Source organism: Strix uralensis, chromosome 25 (genome assembly GCF_047716275.1).
Source record: "Strix uralensis isolate ZFMK-TIS-50842 chromosome 25, bStrUra1, whole genome shotgun sequence".
Lineage (NCBI taxonomy): Eukaryota > Metazoa > Chordata > Aves > Strigiformes > Strigidae > Strix > Strix uralensis.
Window position 1 is genome coordinate 5,472,410 of NC_133996.1, and position 23,959 is coordinate 5,496,368.

The 23,959-nt window shown below is 53.6% G+C and overlaps 4 protein-coding genes across 6 annotated transcripts; 2 read left to right on the forward strand and 2 right to left on the reverse strand.

Moving 5' to 3' along the window:
* The first annotated feature begins 62 nt into the window (after nucleotides 1-62).
* LOC141954622 (kelch-like protein 31) lies at nucleotides 63-8,195 on the forward strand. The gene is made up of 3 exons (XM_074894311.1): nucleotides 63-114; nucleotides 2,940-4,151; nucleotides 5,567-8,195. Exons 2-3 carry the CDS (start codon nucleotides 2,962-2,964, stop codon nucleotides 6,297-6,299), a joined length of 1,923 nt encoding a protein of 640 aa, XP_074750412.1. The 5' UTR covers nucleotides 63-114; nucleotides 2,940-2,961; the 3' UTR covers nucleotides 6,300-8,195.
* An 847-nt stretch (nucleotides 8,196-9,042) lies between these two features.
* RPL11 (ribosomal protein L11) lies at nucleotides 9,043-12,625 on the reverse strand. The gene is made up of 6 exons (XM_074894312.1): nucleotides 12,551-12,625; nucleotides 12,031-12,181; nucleotides 11,512-11,618; nucleotides 10,976-11,107; nucleotides 10,073-10,183; nucleotides 9,043-9,118 (listed from the first exon to the last, which is right to left on the reverse strand). The coding sequence occupies exons 1-6, from the start codon at nucleotides 12,554-12,556 to the stop codon at nucleotides 9,089-9,091; spliced, it is 537 nt and encodes a 178-aa protein (XP_074750413.1). The 5' UTR covers nucleotides 12,557-12,625; the 3' UTR covers nucleotides 9,043-9,088.
* Nucleotides 12,626-13,592: 967 nt separating this feature from the next.
* Nucleotides 13,593-18,704, reverse strand: LOC141954797 (sodium-dependent phosphate transport protein 3-like). Of its 2 annotated transcripts, none has more exons than XM_074894742.1 (12): nucleotides 18,552-18,704; nucleotides 18,032-18,181; nucleotides 17,551-17,723; nucleotides 17,074-17,307; nucleotides 16,899-16,986; nucleotides 16,428-16,514; nucleotides 15,928-16,046; nucleotides 15,552-15,713; nucleotides 15,345-15,477; nucleotides 15,112-15,259; nucleotides 14,719-14,809; nucleotides 13,593-14,182 (listed from the first exon to the last, which is right to left on the reverse strand). In XM_074894742.1, the coding sequence occupies exons 2-12, from the start codon at nucleotides 18,126-18,128 to the stop codon at nucleotides 14,051-14,053; spliced, it is 1,464 nt and encodes a 487-aa protein (XP_074750843.1). In that variant the 5' UTR covers nucleotides 18,129-18,181; nucleotides 18,552-18,704; the 3' UTR covers nucleotides 13,593-14,050. The 2 variants fall into 2 exon arrangements, with proteins under 2 accessions (XP_074750843.1, XP_074750844.1); XM_074894743.1 differs by lacking the exon at nucleotides 18,552-18,704 and adding an exon at nucleotides 18,265-18,455.
* Nucleotides 18,705-18,835: 131 nt separating this feature from the next.
* PPT1 (palmitoyl-protein thioesterase 1) lies at nucleotides 18,836-23,801 on the forward strand. Of its 2 annotated transcripts, none has more exons than XM_074894747.1 (9): nucleotides 18,836-18,970; nucleotides 19,317-19,426; nucleotides 20,166-20,293; nucleotides 20,581-20,651; nucleotides 21,490-21,592; nucleotides 21,686-21,776; nucleotides 22,261-22,359; nucleotides 22,555-22,626; nucleotides 23,055-23,801. In XM_074894747.1, the coding sequence occupies exons 1-9, from the start codon at nucleotides 18,862-18,864 to the stop codon at nucleotides 23,175-23,177; spliced, it is 906 nt and encodes a 301-aa protein (XP_074750848.1). In that variant the 5' UTR covers nucleotides 18,836-18,861; the 3' UTR covers nucleotides 23,178-23,801. The 2 variants fall into 2 exon arrangements, with proteins under 2 accessions (XP_074750848.1, XP_074750847.1); XM_074894746.1 differs by having other exon boundaries at nucleotides 18,879-19,011.
* The last annotated feature ends 158 nt before the right edge of the window (nucleotides 23,802-23,959 follow it).

The following is a 23,959-nucleotide window of genomic DNA, read 5'->3' on the forward strand; positions in this document are numbered from 1 at the left end:
GGAGAGGAGGGAGGAGGATGTTGTGTGGGGAAAGTTGAGGGTCTCTGTCTCTCAACTTGCAGAGCCCTGTGCTGGTCAGAGCTTCCCCTTGGACTAACCGGTCTTAACAGCAAGGTAAGGAGCAGACCCAGCCTATAGATGAGTCAGGGAGAACCAGGGCTCGCCTAGCAGGGTTTGCAGAGACCTTGCGTGGGGCACGGGAACTGCTGAATAATGGAAATAATGGCACGGGGAAAGACTTTGTTGTTTTCTAAAATGGGGCTGGAGGAATTATTGGCAGCAAAATAGTGCCCAGAGCTGCGCTGTCCAGGTAGTTTGCCAGGTCAGCTTGGTGTTTGCTATGACCCAGACCCTGCTTGAATGCAGAGCTGGGAGCACAGGCAGGTAAAGGAGAGGGACTCTATGTCTGGTCAGATATTAAAGAAAATAAGCTTGACATCTTTCCAAAGACACCGTATCACCCTGTATAGGTCCTGCTTTGCTGTTAACTCAGTAATATGGTGCAGGGCTGAGAGGTTGTGAGGACAACTACTGTCTTTTAAGAGAAGTTTACACAGCTAGAAAAAAATCCCTGTCTTCCCTCCTTTCTGTCTGGGCCCTTTGAAATCTCTTCAAACCATTCCAGCTCCCTAGATTAATCCAGCAGCCAGGATTAATCTGTAGGAAAAATATCCCTTTCAAGTCACTACAGTGGTATTTCAATCAGAAGCAGCAATGATGTCCCATTTTAAATTAACTGCAGGTAGTAAAGGTCACTCTGCCCTCCTGCAGCCAGACACTGGCATAACATGAACACGTGCTTCAAATCAGAGTCTGTCAAAGGTGCCCAAGGGGACAGGCAGGATCCCACAGACATCAATATGAGCCTTAAACTTCTCATGGTTCCATTGTACTTGTATGAAGTGTAATGCAGTTAGAAAACCTCTGTTTTATCCAGGAACAACTTCCCCCCTTGACTTCTGAGTGGGGTGGACAGGGGATGGAGAAAGCCAGCTGCATTGCTGGGCTTTCCAGAAGGAGTTAAGAAGGCTTTCAGAGCTCAACTGTGATGTTGGGCTCCACACCAGGCCCACAGGAGCTGCTGAGCACTCTCTAAAACGGGTCTGGAGCCCCTGAAAGGGGGGTGAGCAGTTTTATGGACAGAAGCAGTGGCTTGCTGCAGACACTGTGCTTGTTTCTGTAACAAAAGGCCAAAATCAAGGTGGTCTGGGGAGCAGAAGGGATTGGGCAGATCCTCAGTGCAGCCTGGTGGGACCTGACAGCCAGGTCACTTATTTCACGAGGCCAAACCCTCCTGCCCTGGCAGGTTGCTGACCTCGACCTGGCATCTGTCCTGCTGGGACTGGTCTCAGCATGGGGGCAGCAGGACAGCCACCTCCCTCCAGGACAAGTCCTGCTTCTCTTTGGGTTTGTTTGGCAGCAAGGATGTTCTTGCAGTGCTGTATCTCAGAGAGATGCAGGTCTGAGGGATCTGGAGAGAAAGCCTGGAAAAACATTTTCATTTCCTGGGAAATTCCAATATTTAACCTGTATTTTCACTTAGAATCCAGCTGAAAAGCTGAAACTGCAAATTTTCCTGGGGAATGGATAGTCAGAACAAAATGCATGTTTGGAAGCATCAAAGCGTTGTTGCTCTGAAAGGGTAAATCCCATTTCCTTTTCCCAATCCTGAGCTGGGTGTCAGAAACTGTTTCATATTCAAACACAGAGAGAGAGAGCAGCATTTGTGTCCCAGTTTCAGAAGGACTGAAGCCCGCTCCAGGATATGACACTGTGATAGACGAGCTCTCAGTGGTGTAAATTGGGGTAGTCCCGTGAAACTCCGCAATACCATGGATGGCTCAAGTGCCTGGGGCTTTGCTCCTGAATCCCCTTGGCTTCTGTGTTGTCCCTGCTCCCTCTGCTCACCCCAGGCAGCTGAGCTCAGCCAGGCTGGTGCTGCCGCTCTCCCCCTCAGACTCAGCCCTGAATCCTCTTTCCTGGCAGGGACTTTCACTAAACTTTTCCCTTCTTCATACTTTTGCTGAAGTCTCATAATGCCCTCCTTCTTCTTTGCCCAGTGCTAAATACGAGCTGATTACTCAGTTCCAAGAAACCTGATCTTTATGGCCAAGCATAATAAACAGTACCCAGACATGTGAGACAGCGCAGTAACAGCTATTTCTGGCTGGCAGATTTGTTCCCTCGTATATTGGCTGCTCCCAGCTCCCTCAGAGGAGCTGAGGTCACTGCTGAGTTTCAGACTGGACTTTCAAACTGGAATTTGGGAACATTCAAAAGCTGGATTTTTGCTGTTGTTGATTTTTGTTTTTTCCCCCTTTCACCTGCACTCTGAACTGGTCACCCCAAAGGGCAGTTGGCCCCACTGGTTACCCAGCAGTGCCTTGCTGTGCCCACGGGGCTGAGGGGGAAAAGAACACCTTTTGCTATACGGCTCTGCAGCACTGGGGTTCATCTCACCTTGCTGCTGTGTGGGAACCTCTGTCAGAGCTGCTGGGACTTGATTCACCCCATCTGACGTGTGCTTGAGTCAGGCAAAACACACGCTGCGATCGCTGTCTGGCTCTGCCTGGAGTCTGTGTCACCCCAGACAGCGGAGCTGTCAGCAGGGCTGAGCACAGCCCCACACCCCAGGAACCAGGGGGTGCTCCCAGTTTCCCAAGGCAACCACCCAAAAATCCCCAGTCCTTTTTTAACACAGCGAAGGTGCTGGTACTGGTTGAGAGTTGAGGATCCCCTCTTGCAGTCATGGCCCTCAATGCCTTTAACGCAGCTCAGAGGGGGTACAGGGCTTTGGAGGTAGTTTTCATCCTTCCCTTGGCCTGACCCAAAGAGTATATGAGTCCGTGAGAGTTTTTCCTTTGCTTAACTGAATCTTAAAGAGCAGAAGGACACCTTTACCCCTGCTACAAGGCTCCTCGCCTCTCCTTTCTCACCAGGTCCTGTTCTGATTCTGCCAAGATGGCACCTAAAAAGAAATCCCCCAAGAAGCCCAAGGTGGCTAAAGAAGATGCATCCATCACCCCAGTGATGGTGGAAGATGCTTTGTTAGATGTTGAACGCTTCAATCACTTGAATAGTTTGTACGACAGCGGCTCCAACGGCTTCCACTGCACAGCCACAGAGGTTGAAGCACCAGACCACGGAGCCAGCCTTCTGGAGGGGATGAACCAGATGCGCCAGAAGCGGTTCCTCTGCGATCTCACCATTGCCACCAAAACAAAGTCCTTCGAGGTGCATAAACTCGTCCTGGCTTCCTGCAGTGAGTACTTCCACTGCCTGCTGCAGAGGGACCCTCAGCTGCACCGGGTGGAGCTCCACGACGTCTCCCCGCTGGGCCTGACCACCATCATCACCTACGCCTACACGGGGAAGCTGAGCCTCTCGCTGTACACCATCGGCAGCACCATCGCCGCGGCCACCCAGCTGCAAGTGCCGGCACTGCTGAACCTGTGCAGCGACTTCCTTGTTCGGGAGATGGCCGTGGAGAACTGCGTGTACATCGCCAACATCTCGGCCACCTACGGCCTCAACCAGGTGAAAGACGCCACATGGAAATTCATCCGGGAAAACTTCCTGGAGTTCTCCAAAACCGACCAGTTCATGAAACTCCCCTTCGATCAGATCAATGAGCTGCTGATGGATGATGGCCTGCAGATACCCAGCGAGGTTGCAGCTTTCCAGATTGCCGTCAAGTGGCTGGAGTTTGACCCGAAACGGGTCCGATATGCTGCTGACCTCCTGAGCAACATTCGATTCGGCACAATCTCAGCTCCAGACTTGGTCAACCACGTGCAACCTGTGCCACGCATGATGCAAGACCCGCAGTGCCACAAGCTCCTCGTGGATGCTATGAATTACCACCTGCTCCCCCACCAGCAGAACAGTCTTCAGTCTCGGAGAACCAGGATACGGGGAGGCCAGAGGGTGCTTGTCACAGTCGGGGGTCGTCCAGCTTTGACCGAGAAGGCTCTTAGTAGGGAGATCAGCTACAGGGATGCAGAGGGAAACTGGAACAAGCTGACGGAGATGCCAGCAAAAAGTTTTAACCAGTGCGTGGTGGTGATGGATGGATTCATCTACATCGCGGGTGGTGAAGACCAAAACGATGCCAGGAACCAGGCCAAGCACGCTGTCAGCAGCCTGAGCAGGTAAGATGGGCTCCACCTGGCCACGCAGAGCCTGGGGAGGGGTTCAGAGCTGGGCCGTGTCTGCCTGCGCCCCAGCATCCCCCATGGGGCGAGGGACGAGTGCGTCGGGAAGGTTCTTCTTTGCTCTCAGTAACCAGTAGGTGGGTCTGGCCTCTGAGGTAACGCTGCCAGGGAGGGACAAACGCAGTGAGGCCCAGCACAGGGTGCTGGACTGCGGGCACGAGACCTGCAAACTGCTTCCAGGTGTTCAGTCTGCGTAAGCCCGGCCTGGGCTTCCCCTGGGGACTTTGGCACCGGGGCTGTGCTGCCCATGTCCTCCAGCAGCGCACAGCACCAGTGCAGGATGAGGGCAAGGCAGGGCCTCTTTGTATCTGCGAAGCCCCTGGAGAGATGGGAGGGCTCATTATTTAGAAGTAGCCGATTTTGTTACTCTGGGGAGCTCCCCTTTTCGCCTGCTGGCTGTTCCTCCAGCCAGTGCCAGCCTTGACCCAATCTCTGGTTTCCCGGGATTCCTTTTAAGATTTACTGTCTGTAGGATTCCTGTTGCCCTTCAGGCTTTCTCTTTCCACCTCCATTTCTCTCTTCATCATTTAAATGACAAGGTTTGTTTCCTAAATCCCCATAAACCTGTCACTGGATCGCCAAGGGATTACTATTCAAAGAAAGGAGGAGTAACCATGGCAACCTGACATGCAGTATTTTGTTTGCAGCCTAAACCTAAATTTCCCAGTGGCTCTGCCCATGGCTTGGCTCAGCTGCTTGAGGTTCCACACCCAACATTGGCAGTGGCACTGCTTGAGGCCAGCCCTTCACGTCCCTTGGTCACCACCCCTCGGTTAGGATCCGTCACTGGGCTCTTTCTTCTGCACCAAATGAGGTTTTAGGACCCACTGGCAGGTCTCCTTTCTATTTCTGGCTTATCCACCTTTCCCAGCATGACCTGAGTCCCCGTGGCATCACTCCGGGGACACAGCAGTTCCAGTTCCCTCTGCCATCTCCTTATCATGTGCCTGGCTTTGGCCTGGCAGGGTGGGCAGGGACCACTTGTCCCTAGGTCCTCTTCTACCTGCAAAGACCCAACAGAGGGGACAGTGACAGTGCCAGGGGACACCTCAGATCGGTAGCACTCACCATTTCCAAGCCAGGCTGGAGCTTGTGGTGGGAGGAGCATGCTGGGCTGTCACAAGGGTTAGAGCAGCAGCAACCCCAGCAGGCGCAGGTAGGATCCAGTCCCATGCAGTGCCATCGTCTCCATCTGTGCTGCCTGTCCAGATGTTTTTTTACGACTAGAGAAGACAGCGAGGCTCTTTCAGAGCACAGGTTGTCTCCTCTGAAGGCAGATGTCTGTCAGGCCCGCTTCTCCCCATGGGTCTGATGCTGGTCCTGGACAGACAGATCTGCCCTTGGTCCCCCAGGTATGACCCACGCTTCAACACCTGGCTGCACCTGGCCAGCATGCAGCACAGGAGGACACACTTCAGCCTGAGCACCTGCAACGGGCTCCTCTACGCTGTCGGAGGGCGCAATGCCGAGGGCACGTTGGCGTCTGTCGAGTGCTACGTCCCCACTGCCAACAGCTGGCAGAGCAAAGCGAGCCTGGAGACACCCCGCTGCTGCCACGCCACCACCGTCATTGACGGCAAGCTCCTGGTCACCGGCGGCTACATCACCCACGCCTATTCCCGCACCGTCTGCTGCTACGAGCCCAGCACCGACACCTGGAGGGAGCAGGCAAGGCTCAGCACCCCACGGGGCTGGCACTGCGCGGCCACCGCGGCCGGCCGAGCGTACGTGCTGGGTGGCAGCCAGCTGGGTCCCCAGGGCGAGCGGGTGGACGTGATGCCCGTGGAGTGTTACAGCCCACTGACGGGGCAGTGGAGTTACGTGGCGCCCCTGCCCACGGGGGTCAGCACGGCCGGGGTGGCTCTGCTCGAGGGGCGCTTGTGCCTGGTGGGTGGCTGGAACGAGAGCGGGAAGAGGTATCAGAAATGTGTGCAGTGCTACAACCCTGACCTCAACGAGTGGGCTGAGGATGAGGAGCTCCCTGAGGCCACTGTGGGTGTCTCATGCTGCACCATCACCCTCCCGCGCTCCCTGAGCTCCAGGTCCCGGGCCAGCTCTGTGGCCTCGGCAGCAGCCAGCACATAAAGAGGCCTGTGTGCCACGTGGCTTATGCCAGCAGCTAGGGAAGGAGACAGAGCTGAGGAGTGTGGGTAGCTGTATGGGGAGGCACGCTGATGTTTGGAGTTACTGCAAAGTCTCAGACACTTTTGTTTTGTCATGGCAAGTTTTGGGCTCTAGGAAAGTGTCTTCTGAGCTGCCTGCATCTCCATCCCGCAGCTGAAGCAGGGATTGCTCAGGCAGGGCAGCCACGGAAGCAAGCAGGGCAGAAGAGCTTTTCTCTTCAGCCTGCAGCACTGTATCGCAGTGTGGACTGGAAAAATGGAAAAAAAAAAAGACGAAAAACAAACTAGAATAACACAGGAGAAATTCTACTGTAGGAATAGTATTGCGAGACACTTTCAAAACAGTAGTATTGGTGTTAGGTACAAAAAAGTGACAGGTCTAGAATAGAACCTGTTGCTCACGTAGCATTTGTTCAAGGGAAAGACATTTAATATTCACTCTTTGAAGGTAGACACCTTCAGACCAGGAACAAAGTGAATCTTGATAGCAAGGAAGAGAACAACTCACCAAGATCTGCTCTTCCAAGTGCTGTGCTCTAGCTAAGCAGAAGGCACCGGGGATGCTATGAGACTCCAGGAGATTTGAGAGGCAAATGGTGCCCTGAAAATAAATTATCAGCTGGAACAGAATCTCTTCACATCTGAACCAGGAGCCCCTGCAGACATATTCCTAGCCAGGTCCTGTTATTTGTACCAAGCTGACAAGTTGGTTTTGAACTCAATCAGTGCTTCCCCATTACTGTAAAAGCAGAGTCTGACCTACAAAATAAGTGACTGGGAAGCTTGAGTTCCCTGGGGCAAGCACTTGCTCTGTGCCCAGGGTCCTCCCATCACTGCATCTGAGACAGTTACCAGTCTCTGTTAAAACCCTGGCTGCCTTTTCAGAAGGCGCAGACCCCCCCTTACAGCGCTGCAGAGCAGACTCGGGCTCCTGGGCTGGATACATCAGGACAAACCGCACCACAGCGCTCCAAAACCTGCCCCGGCAGGTCTGAGATACAGCCCCCAGCAGCCATGACCTGTGACAAGCAGGAGGCAAGAGAGGGGTGGTTATTTCCTGGCCTCAAACCCACAGCCTTTACATCGCCCAACAGCCACACGCTGAGGCCAGTGTCTTCTGAGAACAGGTCTCTGTCACTGGAGCACATGCACACATGACCCTGGTCGGGCTTGTCACCTTCGTCTCAGGCCAAGGCAGCAACGTGCTGCTGAGCATCTGGGCAAACGCTTTTGGTTTTCTTTTTTGCAAAACACAATGAAACCACATCCAGGAAGCCAATGAGCCACTCAAAGGAACCCCAATGTGCCATGAAGATGCCAAGAGCTTCAGCAAAGCAGGCTGATTTTCACTTCCTTTTGCAACTCACCAAAACAGAGCAGCCTGCAGAAGTTACAGTTCACAAAAAGGTATTGATCTTTGAGAATTCACTATCTCCGTTAAAGAGTTCACATCAAGCATAAAGCTATACCGAGGCAAAACATCATTTCTGTTTGAATTCTGCTTTCCTCCGTGTATTTCAGCATGCACAGCACATGCTGCCCTGGGTATTTTGGAACAGGCTCCGTCCTGAACAGCACTGGCAACCTCCCCTCGTTTATAACTCCAACCAGACTTGACAAGGGAACAGTCTAATCTTTGAGACAACACTGCACAAACACCCATGGAGGACCGTGGACGGATTTGGATGGAAGCAAGTTTGTTCCTTGAGTTTTTATTATAATTTTTTTACTGTAAGATGCAGAACCAACCACTAGAGGCAGAGGCAAGGGTGTTGCCAAACTCCACTTGTGTGAGCTGTATTGTCCTGCAGGGAATTTTCTCTTTAAACAATAAAGGCCATTCCTTTGCAGGGAAAAACTGTCCAGCTGTGTAATTAAAACAGTGTCAGTTCACACTCCTGAAACATTTTAACAAAGCAGTCAAGATTCATCCTCTACATTCCAAGCACAGCCAGTAATTGCTCCAGGATTTCTACAGCAGGTTAAGAGCCCCAAGACCTGTGGTGTCAAAACCCCAGCAGTGGTGGGTACAGGCACTCGAGCTCACTCATGCTGCCCACGGAAACAGCAGCGTGATGGGGGGGTTTCTGCTGGCTGATCTCAGCCCCCTCTTGCAGCACCAGGTTTGAATCTCAGCTCAGGAGCCTCGCCAACCCCCCAGGCCTTACCTCAGCCCCTTCCAACCACTCCCGGCGTGCTGGCTTAGACAAAGAACCGTCAGCCACATCTTGGCTTTATGGCTCTGCTTTATTAAGAGAGGATACACATGCCCCTTCCTTTGGCTTTCCATTGAACTTGCCCTCCCCATAGTTCCTAAAACAACCCCATTTTTTCTGCTAATTCAGAACCCCTGGTTTACTAAAGACCAGGCTGCCCTAAGACAGCAGGTTGGTCTGCAGAGGATCAGGACCAGCACACTGACACTTTGTTTCCTCTGGGAATTCACCCTCCAGAAATTCTGCTCTACAACTCCATTGGTCAAAAGTATTTTTTTCCTTCTAAGCCCATCTGCAGACTTTAGTAAAAATTCTACATATTATTTGTGCTGTTGGACAGTACAGAAGTGGAGACTGTATCCATGTAAATCCAACACTCGCTCCTGGAGAACAGCACGTTCTCTTCAAGTGCACAGCACCAGTCCATGGCTTTCTGCTCCCAGCACCTTCCCAGGTCAGGAGGAGCACCCATAAAATTCGCAACAGAAATTAGGGGTTAGAAAATTTTATTTGCTTTTTTGGTAACAGGAACTTCTCATTTACCAGGAAGGATGATGCCATCATACTGTGAGGAAAAAAAAAAACCACACAACCAAGTGAGAAAGCACTGTCAGGTAAAGGTGCAGTACCGCTGTGGTGAAAACTGAGCCACCGTGTTCATTCCAAGCCCCCCAGACAACACTGAAGTGAAACACCAGTTCTCCTTCAGCCTTTCAACCTCGCTGCTGTGCTGTTAACCTCCAAGGGGGGGCATTAAACTCCACTCATCAGCCCAGCTAAACAAGCCAACCCACCCTTCACAGGTTGATCCAGCCTACACTCCTCCCTTTTCCAGTCCCAGGATTTGGTCCCTGGAGGTAACTCTGCCACAGCAAGCAGAACCAGGCATGAGGGAGGGGAAAAAAAAACCAAACAACCCACACATTCAGCAGGAGTCAGCTGGAGCCTGCACTGCATGGGGTATGACCTGTGTAATCTAGGCAGAGTAACCATTAAAGAGCCTCCAGACAGACTGTCCACCTTTTCCATGTCTGAAAAAGTACAAGTAGTCCCCTCTCTGGCATTTCCAATCAAGCTTTCAGCATCTCCCATTCATTATCTGTGGCAGAGAACACTATGGCCAGATACACCAAGTAACTGGTTTTAGTTGGACCACTCCAAGTCTGGCAGCTGAGCCAGGAGCTGTGTCAGATAAACAAATCCTAACCCTGCCTCGTCACCTGTGATCCACGTACACACACCACCTCCAAAAACCGTGGGAGACAGATTTACACAAGGGCTGATACTTCCAGCTACCCTGCAAGAGCTGCTCTTTCAGTTCAGCACACAAAAAAGGGGCATGGACAGCACTCACACCCAAACGCAGCTTCTAGTGCCCCACAACAGTAAAAATTAATGATATAAGCAGTGATCAAGATCTCATCCTGCCCAGTGACTTGTTCCACCCCTTCCACAGTGAAGCATTTTGCTGATACTTGCTAGGAGACTCCTGGGATACAAAAATAAAGGTGGACTTTACCTTCTGCTGAAACCAGCGCATGGCTTCTTCCTTTCCAATTCTGTGCTTGGCTCCAATGTTGCCAGTCCTGCGTTTCTTGTCAGCAATACTGAAGCCAGGCCTGCCCAGCACCTGCCAGGAGAGGAGACCCACAGCACTATTTCATTCTGACATTTATTTATTTTCTTAAACTTAAGAGTTTTCTAGGAGGGAAGGGTAGAATTTCCACATCAGTAACCTCTCATTGTCATGTTCAAGACTGAGAGTGTTCTACTACCTCAGCTAAACTAAGAGCTAAGTAACTTCTGAGCAGCCAGGTAAACCGACAGGGACAGCCCCTAGGTTGGACACCTGAGCACATACACTGACTCAGAAGTCAAAAATGAGCATGGAAGATTCACTCACTCACTCAGAGGCCTCAGCTCTCAAGAAAAGATACACTGAACAGCATTGCTAACATGGACAGAACAGCTTCCCTCTATTTCAGAGATTCAGCATGAGGCACAGCAGAACGGAACGAGTCACACACACCACCCACCACCACTGCTACATGACCCAACCCCAGCCTTCTAGATGCAGAGAGAATCTTCCAGCACTGCAGCCCGTCTTTGTCAGCATTCCTGAAGCCCCTGCTGCGCTTCCCACTGCTGCTCTTTCCTTCCCCACACCTGGCACAGCTGTTCCGGTGCTATCCCAGGAGTACCAGTAAGAGCCACAGTATTTGTTTCTGAAGAGGCTTTGTGAGCCATGTCATATATCAGGGATTTTATGGCAGCCTTGGGAATCTCAGTTTAAACTTGGATTTTGTTGACATTTCTCTATCTTCCAGCACTCGGCCACAAGTTCATTGACAACCCAGCCAGGTATCGTTCTATGCTCCTTCCACACAAGCCCAGGAGCTGCACGGAAGCGGGGAATACGCACCACGTAAAAGTCCAAGCCGTAGATACCAATACTGGGATCGTATTTAATCCCCAGATCGATGTGCTCCTGGATTCCAAAGCCAAAGTTCCCAGTGTCTGAGAAGTTGTTTTTTCTCAACTCGTATTCTCGCACCTGAAACATTTGTTGTCAGTCATTATTGGCTGCAAACAGAGTAAGAAGTCCTGTGTGTTCCAACTGCCACCAGACCCACAACTTACTTACATGCAACAAAGTCTTTAGCTGTAAGATTTTGCTCCCAGAGGCTGCTCATAAATTACAGCAAAGATAAAACCTCAAGAGAAAGCAGCACCTGCACCCACTAGCTCTTAAAGAAGGATAAAGCAGCAACCAGACAGAGAAACAGTGCAAACACAGCAGCCTGTGTACTGGACAAAGCTGCTCCTCCATTCCTTAACATCCACAACTGACTTGTAACTAAATCAGGTGCAACATTTCAAAGCGCATATCTTTTCAGCTGGTACAGATTAAGTTTTGTTCTTTCACAAATCAAAGATCCAGAGCAGCCAGATTCTCACCTTCAACCCCTTCTCCAGAATCTCCTCTGCTTTGGCCCCACGAACTGTGCAATGAACAGCAATCTTCTCATTTCTCCTGATTCCAAAGGATCTTACAGTGTATCGTGCTGTAGGCAGGAATAATTACACTTAAAAGCTATTCAAAGCATTCCCACCCAGGGGATTTAGAGCTGGTTTAAGAAGAAATAAAAAATCACTTTAAAGGAAAGAAAAAAGAACTAAGGCAACCATACGCTCCCTCTTCGGGGATGAGGGCAGAGCAGCAGCCAATGTCTGGAGGCAGAACTAACCTGACAGAAACGACCACCAGCACCCCGATATTTAAGGCCCCCAATTCTCACAACAAGGCCCACATCAGAGCAGACCTCCCCACCTCCCTGGGAGCCGCACGGCCACTTCACCCTCTGCATACTCAGGAGAGAAAGGAAAACAACCACCGCTGAAGCCAAAACCCAAACTGCTCCTTTGCAACTTCCAGGACACGCTACCCCCCGCTTGGCAAGGGAACCCACCCCTCACCTTTGGAGAAGACGGGGGTCTGGCCCGTCAGCTGCTCCAGCACTTTGGCCGCTCGGGTGAGCCTGTCCCCGCTCTCCCCAACGCAGATGTTGAGGCAGAGCTTGCGGATGCGCAGCTCCCGCATGGGGTTCTCCTTTTCACCTTGGTCTTGCTGCGGAGAAACAACACGGGGCCTAACGGGGGGTGCCCGGGAGACAGCCCCCCGCTCGCCCCAGCCGCCGGAGAACGCTCCGCCACGCCGTTACCGTCGCCTGACACCGAGCCCTGCTCCACGCCGGGGGCCAACCCCAGCCCCGCCGCGGCGGCCCAGGCACCGGGCAGGCCGCGACCTGTCATGGCAGCCGCTTCCCCAGGGCGGCCCACCGGCTGCTCCCTGCCCGTACCGGCCCCGCAGCTCTCCCCCCCGGCCTCCCCCGCTCCCGCCCGCACGGGCACTGGCCCGGCCGGGCCCCGCCGAGGGCGGATGGCGGTGGATAGAGACGACGCAGCCCGACCGCGGCCCGCTGGCGCCGCTACTCACCGCCATGACGGGGGCGGGGAAGAGATCAGCCGGGCGCCGCCGCGGGGTCTTATGGGGCGGCGCGAGAGGGCGCGGCGCGAGCGGCGGCGCCCCCTGGCGGCCGGAGGGCGGCCGGCACCGCGGCCGGTTGCCGTGGCAACCGCGGGCGGGAGCGGGCCCTGGAGAGCCCACGCCGCCATTTTGTCCCCCAGGCCCGTGGGGGACAGAGGCGCGGCAAGGCCGCCGGCCCTGCCCATCCTCAGCCGAGGCTGGGCCGGGGCCCGGCCTGCGCCACCGTGAGCTGCTGCCTCAGCCGCGGGGTTTGCTCTGGGGAGCGCCGGCGGAGATGGTGGCAGAGGGGGCTGGGGTCCTGCCGGGAGTCCCGGCCTGACGCTGAGGCCGGGAGGGATGAGCCACAGCGGTTTTGCTGGGAGATGCCGCACCAGAAGGTGTTGGAGCTTCTCCACTCCCAAGCAGCATCGTGTGTAGCTTACCCGTGCCTGGCTCCCGGAGCTTCTCCCACCCCCACACCCCTGAGTTCCTTGAACCAGACCTGGGCAAGTGTTTCAATTTCACTTTGCTCTTTCAGGGAAGCATTTGTGGGTTTCAGATCTCTGCCTGGGATCTGGATCCTCTTTTTGCACCATTTTGACTTAATCTGGAGCAAGTGAGGAGTCGCAGCCTACTCCCTCACTGCGGTCAGCTGGGAGCAGAGCATAACACAGCTTCTCTGGGAAGGGGGCAAACCAAATTCACACCTCTTCTTGAGTCCAAACAACTCTTTCAGTGGCCACATCTTGAGCTGAATGCTTGCAATGAGGCTCTTGCTCAGTAAGGATGACACCAGCTCAAGGCTGTACCTGCTTATCCCCTTCCCCGCCTCTCAGGGGCCACGCTCAGGGCTGACAGGCTGAACTCTGTAATGCTCTCTCTTACTTTTTGCCCCAGCTTCTAAAATGGGATGAAAAATGAATGAATAATCAGCTTGTCTCATTAAGAAGAGAAAAAAGTGTCAGGAGTCTCTGTGCAGAGGGCGTGAGAAGATGCTAGTTAAAAAGTAACGTTACGCTACTACTTCATTATTGATTTACTTCACCTAAGAACAGCTTTGCCAGAAATAGCCACAGGCTCCTCACAGAGCTTGGCTGACAGCTTTACCAGCTCTCCGTGGATCTCATTTAGGGTCTGCCCATGCTGCAGCGTTCCTTCCCATGGGCAGAGGCTGAGGGCAGGGTTAAATGCACGGCAGGCAACACTGGTCAAGGGCTGGTGCCTCCCCAGGGGAGCAGATCGGGATCAGAAGGTGAACAGAGCTCGGTGAAGGTGCTGGGTGCTTCAAGAGTCAGAGTGTAGGCAGGGCTGCGTACTCATGCCATCGCCTGAGGATGCTGCAAGAGCCCCGGGAGCAGGCAGGAACACACGGCTCTTTGCTGCGCAGGTGAGAGCAGTGGAGGGGGCTCCTGCCTGCCCCGTGCCTGTTTGCAGCCCGTTCCCTTGTGTACCTTCCCATGCTCGTGGCTCTCACTGCCCAGCAGTGTCCTCCCTAGCCCAGTCTTGGATGGTTCCGCTGCCAAATGCTATGTAGAAGATCAGGCCAAACAGGTTGAGGGCTGCAGATACGAAGAAGGCATTCCTCCAGCCAGTCTGGAGATCCTGGGGGGCCAAGAACAGATCAGGATGGTGTCACCCTTCCCTTCATCTCCATGTAGTGATCACCCAACTACTGCCACCCGGTTCACTGGCATTAAACTCATCTCCATCCTCTGCTTGCTACTAATACCAACGACAGAAGAGCTTTGCTCAACTCAAGACATATGCCAGGCCCCCTCTTGTTGAAGATGCATTTCCTGCCTTGGCATTTTTGGAAACACTGTGTGCTGTGCTGAATTTAGGAAGCTTTCCTTCCTGGCACAGAGCTTCCCCCTCACCCCACTCCCTCAGCCCTCTCCCCATCTCCAAGTACATCCAGATGGGGCCCATGTGGAGCTCTTCCTGCTTTCTGAGTCATCCCCATGTCCTCAAAATGGTCCAGAGCTCTGGTTTGCCAGGTGCTACATTGCATGTGTTCGTTGGGAGAGGGGGTTGGCTTGGAGTAATTTTTGATTCAGTGCAGAGAAAGGAATCCATCTCTGAGAGCAGACCTGTGTTTTCATCCAGGGACATGCTTGCAGCTTGCAGCCCCAAATTACCTGGCCGATGAGAAGTCCAACTGCAGTAGGAGCAATAATTCCTGCGACTATGCCAAAGGTATTTGTGATTCCCAGCAGGAACCCTGCATATCTGGGGAGAGGAAGCAAAGATTTCCTGAGTGAGGCAGAGAGGAAACTGTCACAAGAAGGGAGATGAGTAGGTGCTGCCAGTCCCTTCCCTCATCTGCATGAATAGTGCATGTCATGCTGAGCAACACTAGGATCTTCCCTGCAAGACTGGGGGGATTTTAAGCCTTTATGCTCCCCCTTAGCTTACAATGCCATCAGCTACAGAGGATAAGGGAAGGGAGAGCAGGACTTGCAGAAGCCTTGGGGGATTGGGAACAGGAAGGACGCAGAGCTAGGGAAGGCACAGAGGTGAGACCCACTTACCTGGGTGCTATATCGATGTGGTTAATATTGATGCCTGCTCCTGTCAGGCTGATTATTGTCAAGGCCAGTGTTAGAAGGACCACAACAACTGTGGAACTGCAGCCAATGTAAGGCACAGCCACCAGGAAGGCGGCTGGGAGAAGCATCCCTTGGGAGGAAAAGGGGATGCGTTTTATAACAGGCCACACAAGTGTGTTGGAAAGGCTGGACGGCAGATGAAAGCTCGTCCTTACCGAGTGCTGAGAAGAGCTTCCTGATGGCTGCTGTGCCAAGCACTCGCCTGGCCAGGAGGAAATCGGCCAGCAGCCCAGCCAGGATGTGCCCCAGCCCGTTCCCAACATAAGGCATGGAGGAGAGGAGCCCGTTCTGCAGAGCAGAGAACAAGGCATTATCGTGTCCATGGCATGAAGCCATGGAGCCAAGAGCAGGGCAGCACTCACCTCTCTGAGGTCAAAGTGGAGGACGGTGCTCATGAACGTGGGCGTGGAGGTCAGCAGCATGTAGAACAGCCAGTCTGTGCAGAAGCAGGCAATGGTGATTGCCCAAAGAGGCAGTGATTTAGCCATGGCCACAAGTGGGAGGGAGTGGCCATGAGAGCTGCCCTGGAAGGAATAAAACATCAGCCAGTGCCTCCTTTCCTGTCTCACATTCCCCAGACAGGCTGTCCAGGCTTTCCTTGGCCTCTCCACCTACTGCTGAGCAGACTGGGACTAGCACTGGCCGTGGCAGAAGGAACCCATGTGCGCTGCCTCGGAGCAGTCCCTTTGCCACGGTGTCCGCAGCGTAGTCAGTGGCGGTTAAAAGGTTTGCGTGTACCTGGTGAGCCAGCGACGACATGATGTACTCCTGCTCCCCGGCACTGATCCACGGGTGATGTGCAGGGTCCTCGTACACGAGGAGGAACCAGCAGAGGCACCAGGCACAGCCCACGGCACCTGTGAGGAGTGGGGCTCTCGGTGCCAGCTCCTCTTACGGTGAGCTGCGGCAGTGGAGAGCCAGCGGGATGGAGGCTGGTGCTAGTGAAACGGCGAGTGTGGGAAGATGGAAAGGGACAAACTCCCCTGAACCCATTGCTCACAGGGAAAGGGGCTGCGTTGATGGCACAAAAGGTTCAGCAAAGGCACGTTCTCTAATAGTACCCCAGGAAAATGGCTTCAGCCTGGCCTGGCGGGTGAGAGGGGAGCCCAGAGCTCTGTGTGGGACTAGTTAGGATGGAGCTGATCCCACAGGACTCTGATGGGGAACCTTTAGGAGCTCTGCCAGCAAATGGTCTGCAGCGGGTTCGGAGTAGAGGGACATGATGGGCCATTACTCACCAAAGATGTAGAAGACAAAAGGCCACCCCAGACTCTGGCAGATGATCCCAGCCACAAGGAGAGCAAAGAATGTCCCAAAAGTGCATCCTAGGGATCAGAAACCAGGAGAATAATTTTAATGGGACTTTGTGTGACCAGCAGCGAGTGGGACAGACCTCCAGCCTGATTTGTGATGGGCAAATGTGGTGGCACAGATGAAGTGCCTGTGCAAACAATCACCCTTGTATCCAGGTTTGCTCCCTTCAGTGTCCATGTTCCCTCTTCTGCCTCAAGCTGACCTGAGCTGAGGAGACAAAGAACACACAGGATGGGAGGAGGAGAGGCGGAAAAGCTGAACGCTGCTAACGCTCTTTGCCAAGGACCTACAGACTTGAACTTGAGGTTACTACAAGGACTGGCTTGGAAAGAGGGGGGTGAGAGGAGATCCTGCACTTACTGAATCGGTGGTATGGAAAAATCTTTGTGTCTTACCAGCATCAGCGATGTTCATGAGCCTGCTGCGTTCCAGCGGAGGGGCCCATTTTGCCCAGAGTGTGTACTGAGCTGGAAATATCACTCCCTGAAAAGATAACAGGGGGGTATGGGGGGAAGAGACACGGGAGCGCAGCCAGGGCTAACCAGAGCAGGTTTTGTAGCCACCACTGACCTCAGCCAAGCCCAGCAGCACCTGCAGCCCGATGAGGAAGCTCACGCCAAGCTCTGCTGCTCGGGGCACGAGGAGGGTGAGCACGGAGGAGAGCAGGAGCCCGCTGCCCAGGATGGGTTTCCCCCCAAACAGCCCCGAGCAGTACCCACCCAGCGCCTGCGTGAGGCCGTAGCCGTAGAAGAAGGAGCTGAGGATGATTCCCTGAGTCTCAGCGCTCCAGCTATACACGGGGGCCTGGGGGAGACAGAACTTGTCAGACAGAGATCTCTGTTGTCCAGGCTCAGACTCCTCCAGAAGGGGAGAAGCAATCAGGAAACGCAGCCCTGAGCACAACAAGCTGAGCTCTCTGCTCCTTCACCCCCCTTTGTCCTCAGGGCTTTGTTCTGCTGCTGCTTCCAAGTCTGTCCTCATGCAAAAGCAAGAGTGGACTGAGCCCGGGAAGTGGCTTTCAGTTATCTGCATCTGCTTTCCACTTACGTCCTGAGCAAAGCCAGGGTAGGAGCTGCAGGGAGCGCTGCCGGAGCAGCCGTGGGGATGGCTGCTGTTAGTCATGGCGACGATGGCGATGCTGAGGCTGACCCGGAGCGCGTAGGCCATGAAGAGAGAGATGTGCAGGACCAGGGTCAGGCCACAGCGAGTGGAGCAGAGCCCTGCGAAAGTAGAGCACCCACAAACCAGGGCTGGTCAGCGAGGCCTCTCAGCCCCTCCTACAGATCCATGTCACCTTACACAGCAATAAATGGCTCTTTCCAGGTGCCCTCCAGGCATCTGCCACCGAGGCCCTGCCCTCCTCCTTGGCAGGGATGGCAGTTTGTATCTCCGGACGGAGAATGGAAGGGCAGGAAGGCAAGGAGACTTGACGGAGAATGGAGGGGACGCGTCAAAGCCTGACATTGTTGGCTCCCAGGCCCTGCTAAGGCTGCACTTCAGCCCTCTCCTCCCCAGGGAGCGGATTTACCTGTGCGGGAGGAGGGCTGCTCAGCAAGCAGAGGGGCTTCATCCTGCTTTGCTTCCGGCTCCTCCCCTGCCTGCGCGTTGTCCGTGTGGCGCTGCATCCTTTCCTGCCTGCAACGCTGCTGCCTGCTTCTCCTCAAGATAACGTCCAGCCCTGTTGGGAAGCAAATCTCAAACACCAACAAACACAGGAGCAGCTGGGCAGTGACCCCTGACGTTTCTTCCCAACGCCATTACCGGCACGGCAAGAGTGGAGCTGGCTTCCGGTCACAGATGCCTGCGCTGCTGGCACAAACGCTTTATGAGCCCAGGGATCTACAGCAGCCTCAAACCTCGCCGGGTCGGCCTTGTTTGCACCTGTGGTTTATAACCCTCGACCACAACAGCCTGGCAGGGCAGCGAGGTCTCTCCCACCCCAGGGGGCTCCTGCAGACGCCCCAGGGGTACCCACTGCCCTCCCTTGGCTGGTGTAAAGGGAGGCTCGTTCTTCGCCCCATCCCGTCCCCCCGGGGTAGCTCACGTACAGGGAGAGGTGTCTCCCCCAGCCCAGAAGGGACCAGCGGGGCCGTGGGTCTCCTGGCTCCGTGTCTCGGGTGGGGAGCGGGACGCAGGCACGTGCTGTCGCAGGATTTGGGATTTCAGGAATCTGGCTGGGATGGAGCAACGCCGGGGCTCGAACCCGCGCTCACTCGGCAACGCCGCGGCCCCGCCCCGCCCCCGCTAGACCACGCCCCGCTGCCGATAGGCCCCGCCCACCAGTCGCGCGTCCCGCCCCGTCTGGTCCCGCCCCCGCCAGGCCACGCCCCCACACCTGACCCGCGCCGAGCGCCAGTCATGTGCCCAGTCAAGATGGCGGCGCTCAGGGCGGCGGTGCTGGTGCTGCTGGGGCTGTGCGTGCGCTGCGCGGCTGCCGCCGTCCCCCTGGTTATCTGGCACGGCATGGGTGAGCCGGGACCGGCAACGGGGGGCGGCGCCGATCCTCCGGTAACGGCTGTGTGGGCGGGGCGGCGGTGCTTAGCTGGCCCGGCCCGCGGACGGGGCCGTGCTGGGACACGAGCAGGCCCGAGGGGAGCTCGCAGGCCGCCCCCGGCCCCGCTCCGGTGTCCCGCTCCTCCGGGCTGCGGGTTTCTGCGGAGACCGGGAGGTGCTGACCCTCCTCCCCCGGGTCCGTGTGTGCGTTGGCAGCTCCTGGCCCCGTTGCAGCAAGGGGGGGTCTCGGTGTGTTTGTGGAGGTGAGGTGAGAGCCTGGGCGGTGGCATGACGGTGCTTCACGGTGTTCCCCTTCACAGGAGACAGCTGCTGCAATCCCCAAAGCATGGGCTACATTAAGAAAATAGTGGAGAATAAAATACCAGGGATTTACGTCCTGTCTCTCAAGATTGGAAGCAATCTGATACAGGTAACTCACTCAGCTGTCACTCGCATTTCTGCTTGGCAGGGTGGCGGCCAGCGTGCGATGGTTATTGCAGTCTGTTATTAACACGATTCCACAAGGATTCGTGTTGTGCTTTCCCTGCTAATTTTTTTCTTCTTTGTGAAGTAAACAGCTTTGACAGGTAGAAACCAATAAAGTCTAGATAATACCTGCAGAAAAGAACTGGGGAAAACCAAATCCCTAATCTAAACTGGATTAATATGAAAATCCACTGATTTAGCATTATTCAGTATATATCTTCAGTATAATAAAGATACAGACTTCTTCTGTGCCTTCATTTTTTTGACAGTTTTATGTAGCCCTACAGAATTTCTTTAAATAGTGTCTCAGGATAATGTGCAATGTATGTTATTTTGTGGGATCTGGAGAAGATGGGAGAAGTTTGATTTTGAATATTTTTATTGTATATATATTATATTTATATATTACTTTATGTATATACACACACACAAAATCTGAAGGGACTCATTGTCAGGAAGTTTGGGGAAATGTCACTGTTTCATATGAGACAGTTTTGCCAGGCAGAGTAGGAACAAAGACGTGGTGAAGGGAAGTCTCAAAACTTGAATTTCGCTTCTGTCATTGTGAAAGTTAAGGTCCTCTCCCAAAAGCAGAACTGTTAGCGACCTATTTGCAGAGATTAAAATAGCGTAAAACATCATAAAGGGACAAATTATACTTTCTAATTTGGCTAATCCATCAGGATATGGAGAACAGCTTCTTTATGAATGTGAACGATCAAGTGAGAGAAGTGTGCAGCCAGCTCGCAAAGGACCCTCGCCTGAAAGGAGGCTACAACGCAATGGGCTTCTCCCAAGGAGGCCAGTTCCTGTAAGTTTACACTTCTCTTCCATTTCCATCAATTTCTGTTGGGGTTTAGCTTCTGATTTAAAACTCTTTTGAAGTACTAATCAGATGTAAAGTGACAAACCCCTTCATAAAGGTAGGAGCGCTCCAAAGGAGGCAAGAACGTGTTTCCCTGTAGCCCTCCTACCAGGAGGGGTTAATTCTCTTTGCAAACCTTACCAAAGTGCAGGAGCAGTGGCAGCTCTGTGTGAACCAGCGCTGGTGGCCTGGGTGGGCCAGTGCCGGCTCAGCTCCTCCCTCTTTCTCCACAGGAGGGCAGTGGCCCAGAGATGTCCTTCTCCTCCCATGCTCAATTTGATCTCCGTTGGGGGACAGCACCAAGGTATCACACTCCTAACTGCCTTGAAGGGTGGGGGGCTCTTGTTGGCAGGAGGAATGATTTTTTTGGCTTCTTCCTAAAATCTGACCATTTTCTTCTGGATTAAGCTGCCCCTTTGTTCTTGTCTGAATCTGGTGATCTGCTTTGGCCCAGTTGTTAGCCAACTACATTATCTCCTGTCTCGGTCTTGCTTAACTGGCAGTGAGAAGGGACCTTTGTAAATAGACGACTTATTGCCTGGGTGGAATTCCTGTATACTTTGGAAGCGCTTGGGATTAGTTGTTCTGGGAGAAGAAATTTCTAATTACAGAGCAAAGCCTCTGTGAAACTAAATCTTCTGGGTCACAAGGATATTTTGCAATTGGTGTTTGGAAGGCTAAAGCCCCAAGGAAAGGGAACTGATTTTTGCAGTAGATTAATAGAGAGGCAATATGAAATGGAATTTAAGAGGTGTACAATTAAGAGCGGCTGGCAATGAGTTTCAAATACTCTCCCCTGAGAAGTTCCATGGCTTGAGTCTATTTCTTTGTAGTGTAGTGGGAAGGCTTGTAGGGAACCATCCTGAGACCTCCTGGGAACACACCAGGCAAGCTGGACGGCTTGTCTGCATGCCCCCGTTCTCCAGAGCAATACCCTCAGCTCCAGAACATCATCCATTATCTTTGAGTGTAATAGTGCCCAGGGGCAGGAGGGCTGTCTAATGAGATTGCAGGATTAAAGGCCGCCTGATTCCCTGGGTAATTCTTGCCACTGCTCTGTAAGAGGCTGGTTCTTTACCAGCCAGAGGGATTAAGGGATTTCAGTTTGGCTCAGGGAGCTGTTACACGTCTCCACACCGCAGGCGTGTACGGTTTGCCACGCTGTCCTGGTGAGAGCTCCCATATCTGTGACTGGATCCGGAAGACGCTGGATCTGGGCGCCTACACACAAGCTGTTCAAGAGCAGTGAGTACAGTCATCGGGCGGCAGTGACGGCAGCCGGGCCCACGTGAGCAGCTCTGGGCTTCCGCTCTGATCTTTGGTTTCTCTGTTCTCCAGCTTGGTACAAGCAGAGTATTGGCACGACCCTCTGAAGGAGGAGGACTACAGGAAAAACAGCATCTTTTTGGCTGACATAAATCAGGAGAGGGTAAGGACCTCGCTAATGATTAACAGGAGAGCAGAAGCCTTAGCGCTGAGTTTATTCGTTTAGTTCTCCCTGGCAGGAGTTTAGCTGGAGGTCAGAGGGGAACATTTTTTGCCCTGCGTGCCAGGAGCGTACGAAGTGTTTTTGCTGGTAGATTTATGAATGAGGCTTGTCCATGGCAGAGCAGTTCCTGCATCACCACGCTCTTTCGGAGCCGTTGGTGTAGATGTGCCACGTGCTCAGTCCACCCATCACCTTTCAAGGGGGTGAATCCCCCCCTCTGCCCTGGGAAGGTGGGGGGGCCCATCCCCTCTTTACAGCCTGGATGCCACGAGCACAGCCAAGGGAGGCTGCTGGCAGAAACACACGTTCCTGCCTCCGAGGCTGCTGCGGTCCAGGGTTTCCTTTGCAGGTGCAGGTGGTTTCCCCGACCTCTCTCAGTGGACTCTCCGGTGACTTGGGTCTGTTCTCTGCTGCTCTCATCCAGGGCATCAATGAGACGTACAAGAAAAACCTGATGGCTCTGAAAAAGTTTGTGATGGTGAAATTTCTCAATGATACCATGGTCGATCCTCCGATCTCCGAGGTGAGGCAGGCAGGGCGGGTGCTACTTTTGGGTGACATTTTTGGTGCTTGTTTCTGGTTTGTCCTTTGGTGGCAGAACTTGAGGTTGGCGAGGAGCAGGCTGAATGCAAACATAGGCTTTCACCAGATGCTGGTCAAAGCCTGCTTATCTCCTGGGAGCCCTTCAGCAACCGTTCCCTTGTTTTTATTCCGACAGTGGTTTGGGTTTTACAAAAGCGGCCAAGCCAAGGAGACCATCCCGCTGAAGGAGACCTTGCTGTACACAGAGGTACGTTCTGCTGGAGGCTGAGGGGTTTCTGCTGTTTCCACTCTGTGGTGTCTCTGGGGCCTTGAGGAGCTCCAAAACCCACACCTCTGCCCTCCTCACCATCTCTGCCATTCCTGGGGCGTCGCCTCCTCTTACCAGTAGCTGTTTGGGAGGGTGTTTCTCTCCAGGCCAGTGGGAATTGCAGTGGTTGTCTCCTTCAGCATGTGTTTAATGAACTCCACTCCTTTTTAAAGCTTTTCTATAAGAGGCATCCCAAATGGTTTTTCCCCCTCTATGAGGAGAAGCTTTGAAGAGCAGAGGTGAACCCCTCCAGCCTGCCAGCAGTCTCTGACCATCGGTGCTTTCCTCCACGGCGGGTTCCCCCAGCAGTGCCGGCCTTTTGGCCATGGCAGTGCCCCGGGAAGTTACGGTCATACTTCTCTCTGCAGGATCGCCTGGGGCTGCAGGAGATGGACAAAGCAGGAAAGTTGGTGTTCCTGGGGGTGAAAGGGGATCACCTGCACTTCTCAGAAGAGTGGTTTTACACCACTATCCTCCCCTTCCTCCAGTGAAACCGAGGGGAGGCACCCTGGGAGAGAGCGCACTGGGGAGGGTCTACCACTGTAGTTAATGCAGCTGCTACTGTTCAACAGCACTTTCTGCGTACAAACCTGCGGGGAGCTGGGGAAGGGGAAGAAGAGGGGGTGTAGCTCAGCAGTTCCACACTGCAGTAAGAGCCCGGGATTTGTCTGGATGTGATTATGCTGCAGTGTGGGTGGACTGGGCCTCGCACTAACCCTGAAGCACTCCATCCTGCACAGGCCCGGGTAAATCTTCCTTCAGTTCTCAGAGCTGCAGCTCACTTGGCGATAGCAAAACGATTATCTGCACGAGAGGGGTGTTTTCCCCGTCACCTGTTCCTCACAGGTCACAACGGCAGTATTAACCTAGATCACTAGTGTAAGGAGGCTGCACCTCTTAAGGGGAGCAGCAAGTAGACTTACAGGGCTGTATGCGGAGGGAAAATAGTGCAGCCTCTCCTTCAAGATGGGGAAGGGGCCAAATTTAGGGGTTTCAGGGGAAAAAGGAGGGTTTTGGATTAAGCGGGTATTAACGGCTTGAACAGTTTTCAACTAATGGCTTGTTTTGTGCACTTTTGTACAGCAACTGAAATCAATAAAGACCTTTACATCTAACCAACTAAAAAAAAAGAGGCGAGATTTGACAACTACTGCCAGTTTGGTTTGAGGGGAGTGGAGGAAAGTCCACACTTCCCCAGGGGGACAGTATGCAAAGCAGTCAAGGCAGGGTCAGGCAGCAAGGAGCATCCTGTCCTCCCTGAGGTCCTGTGTGC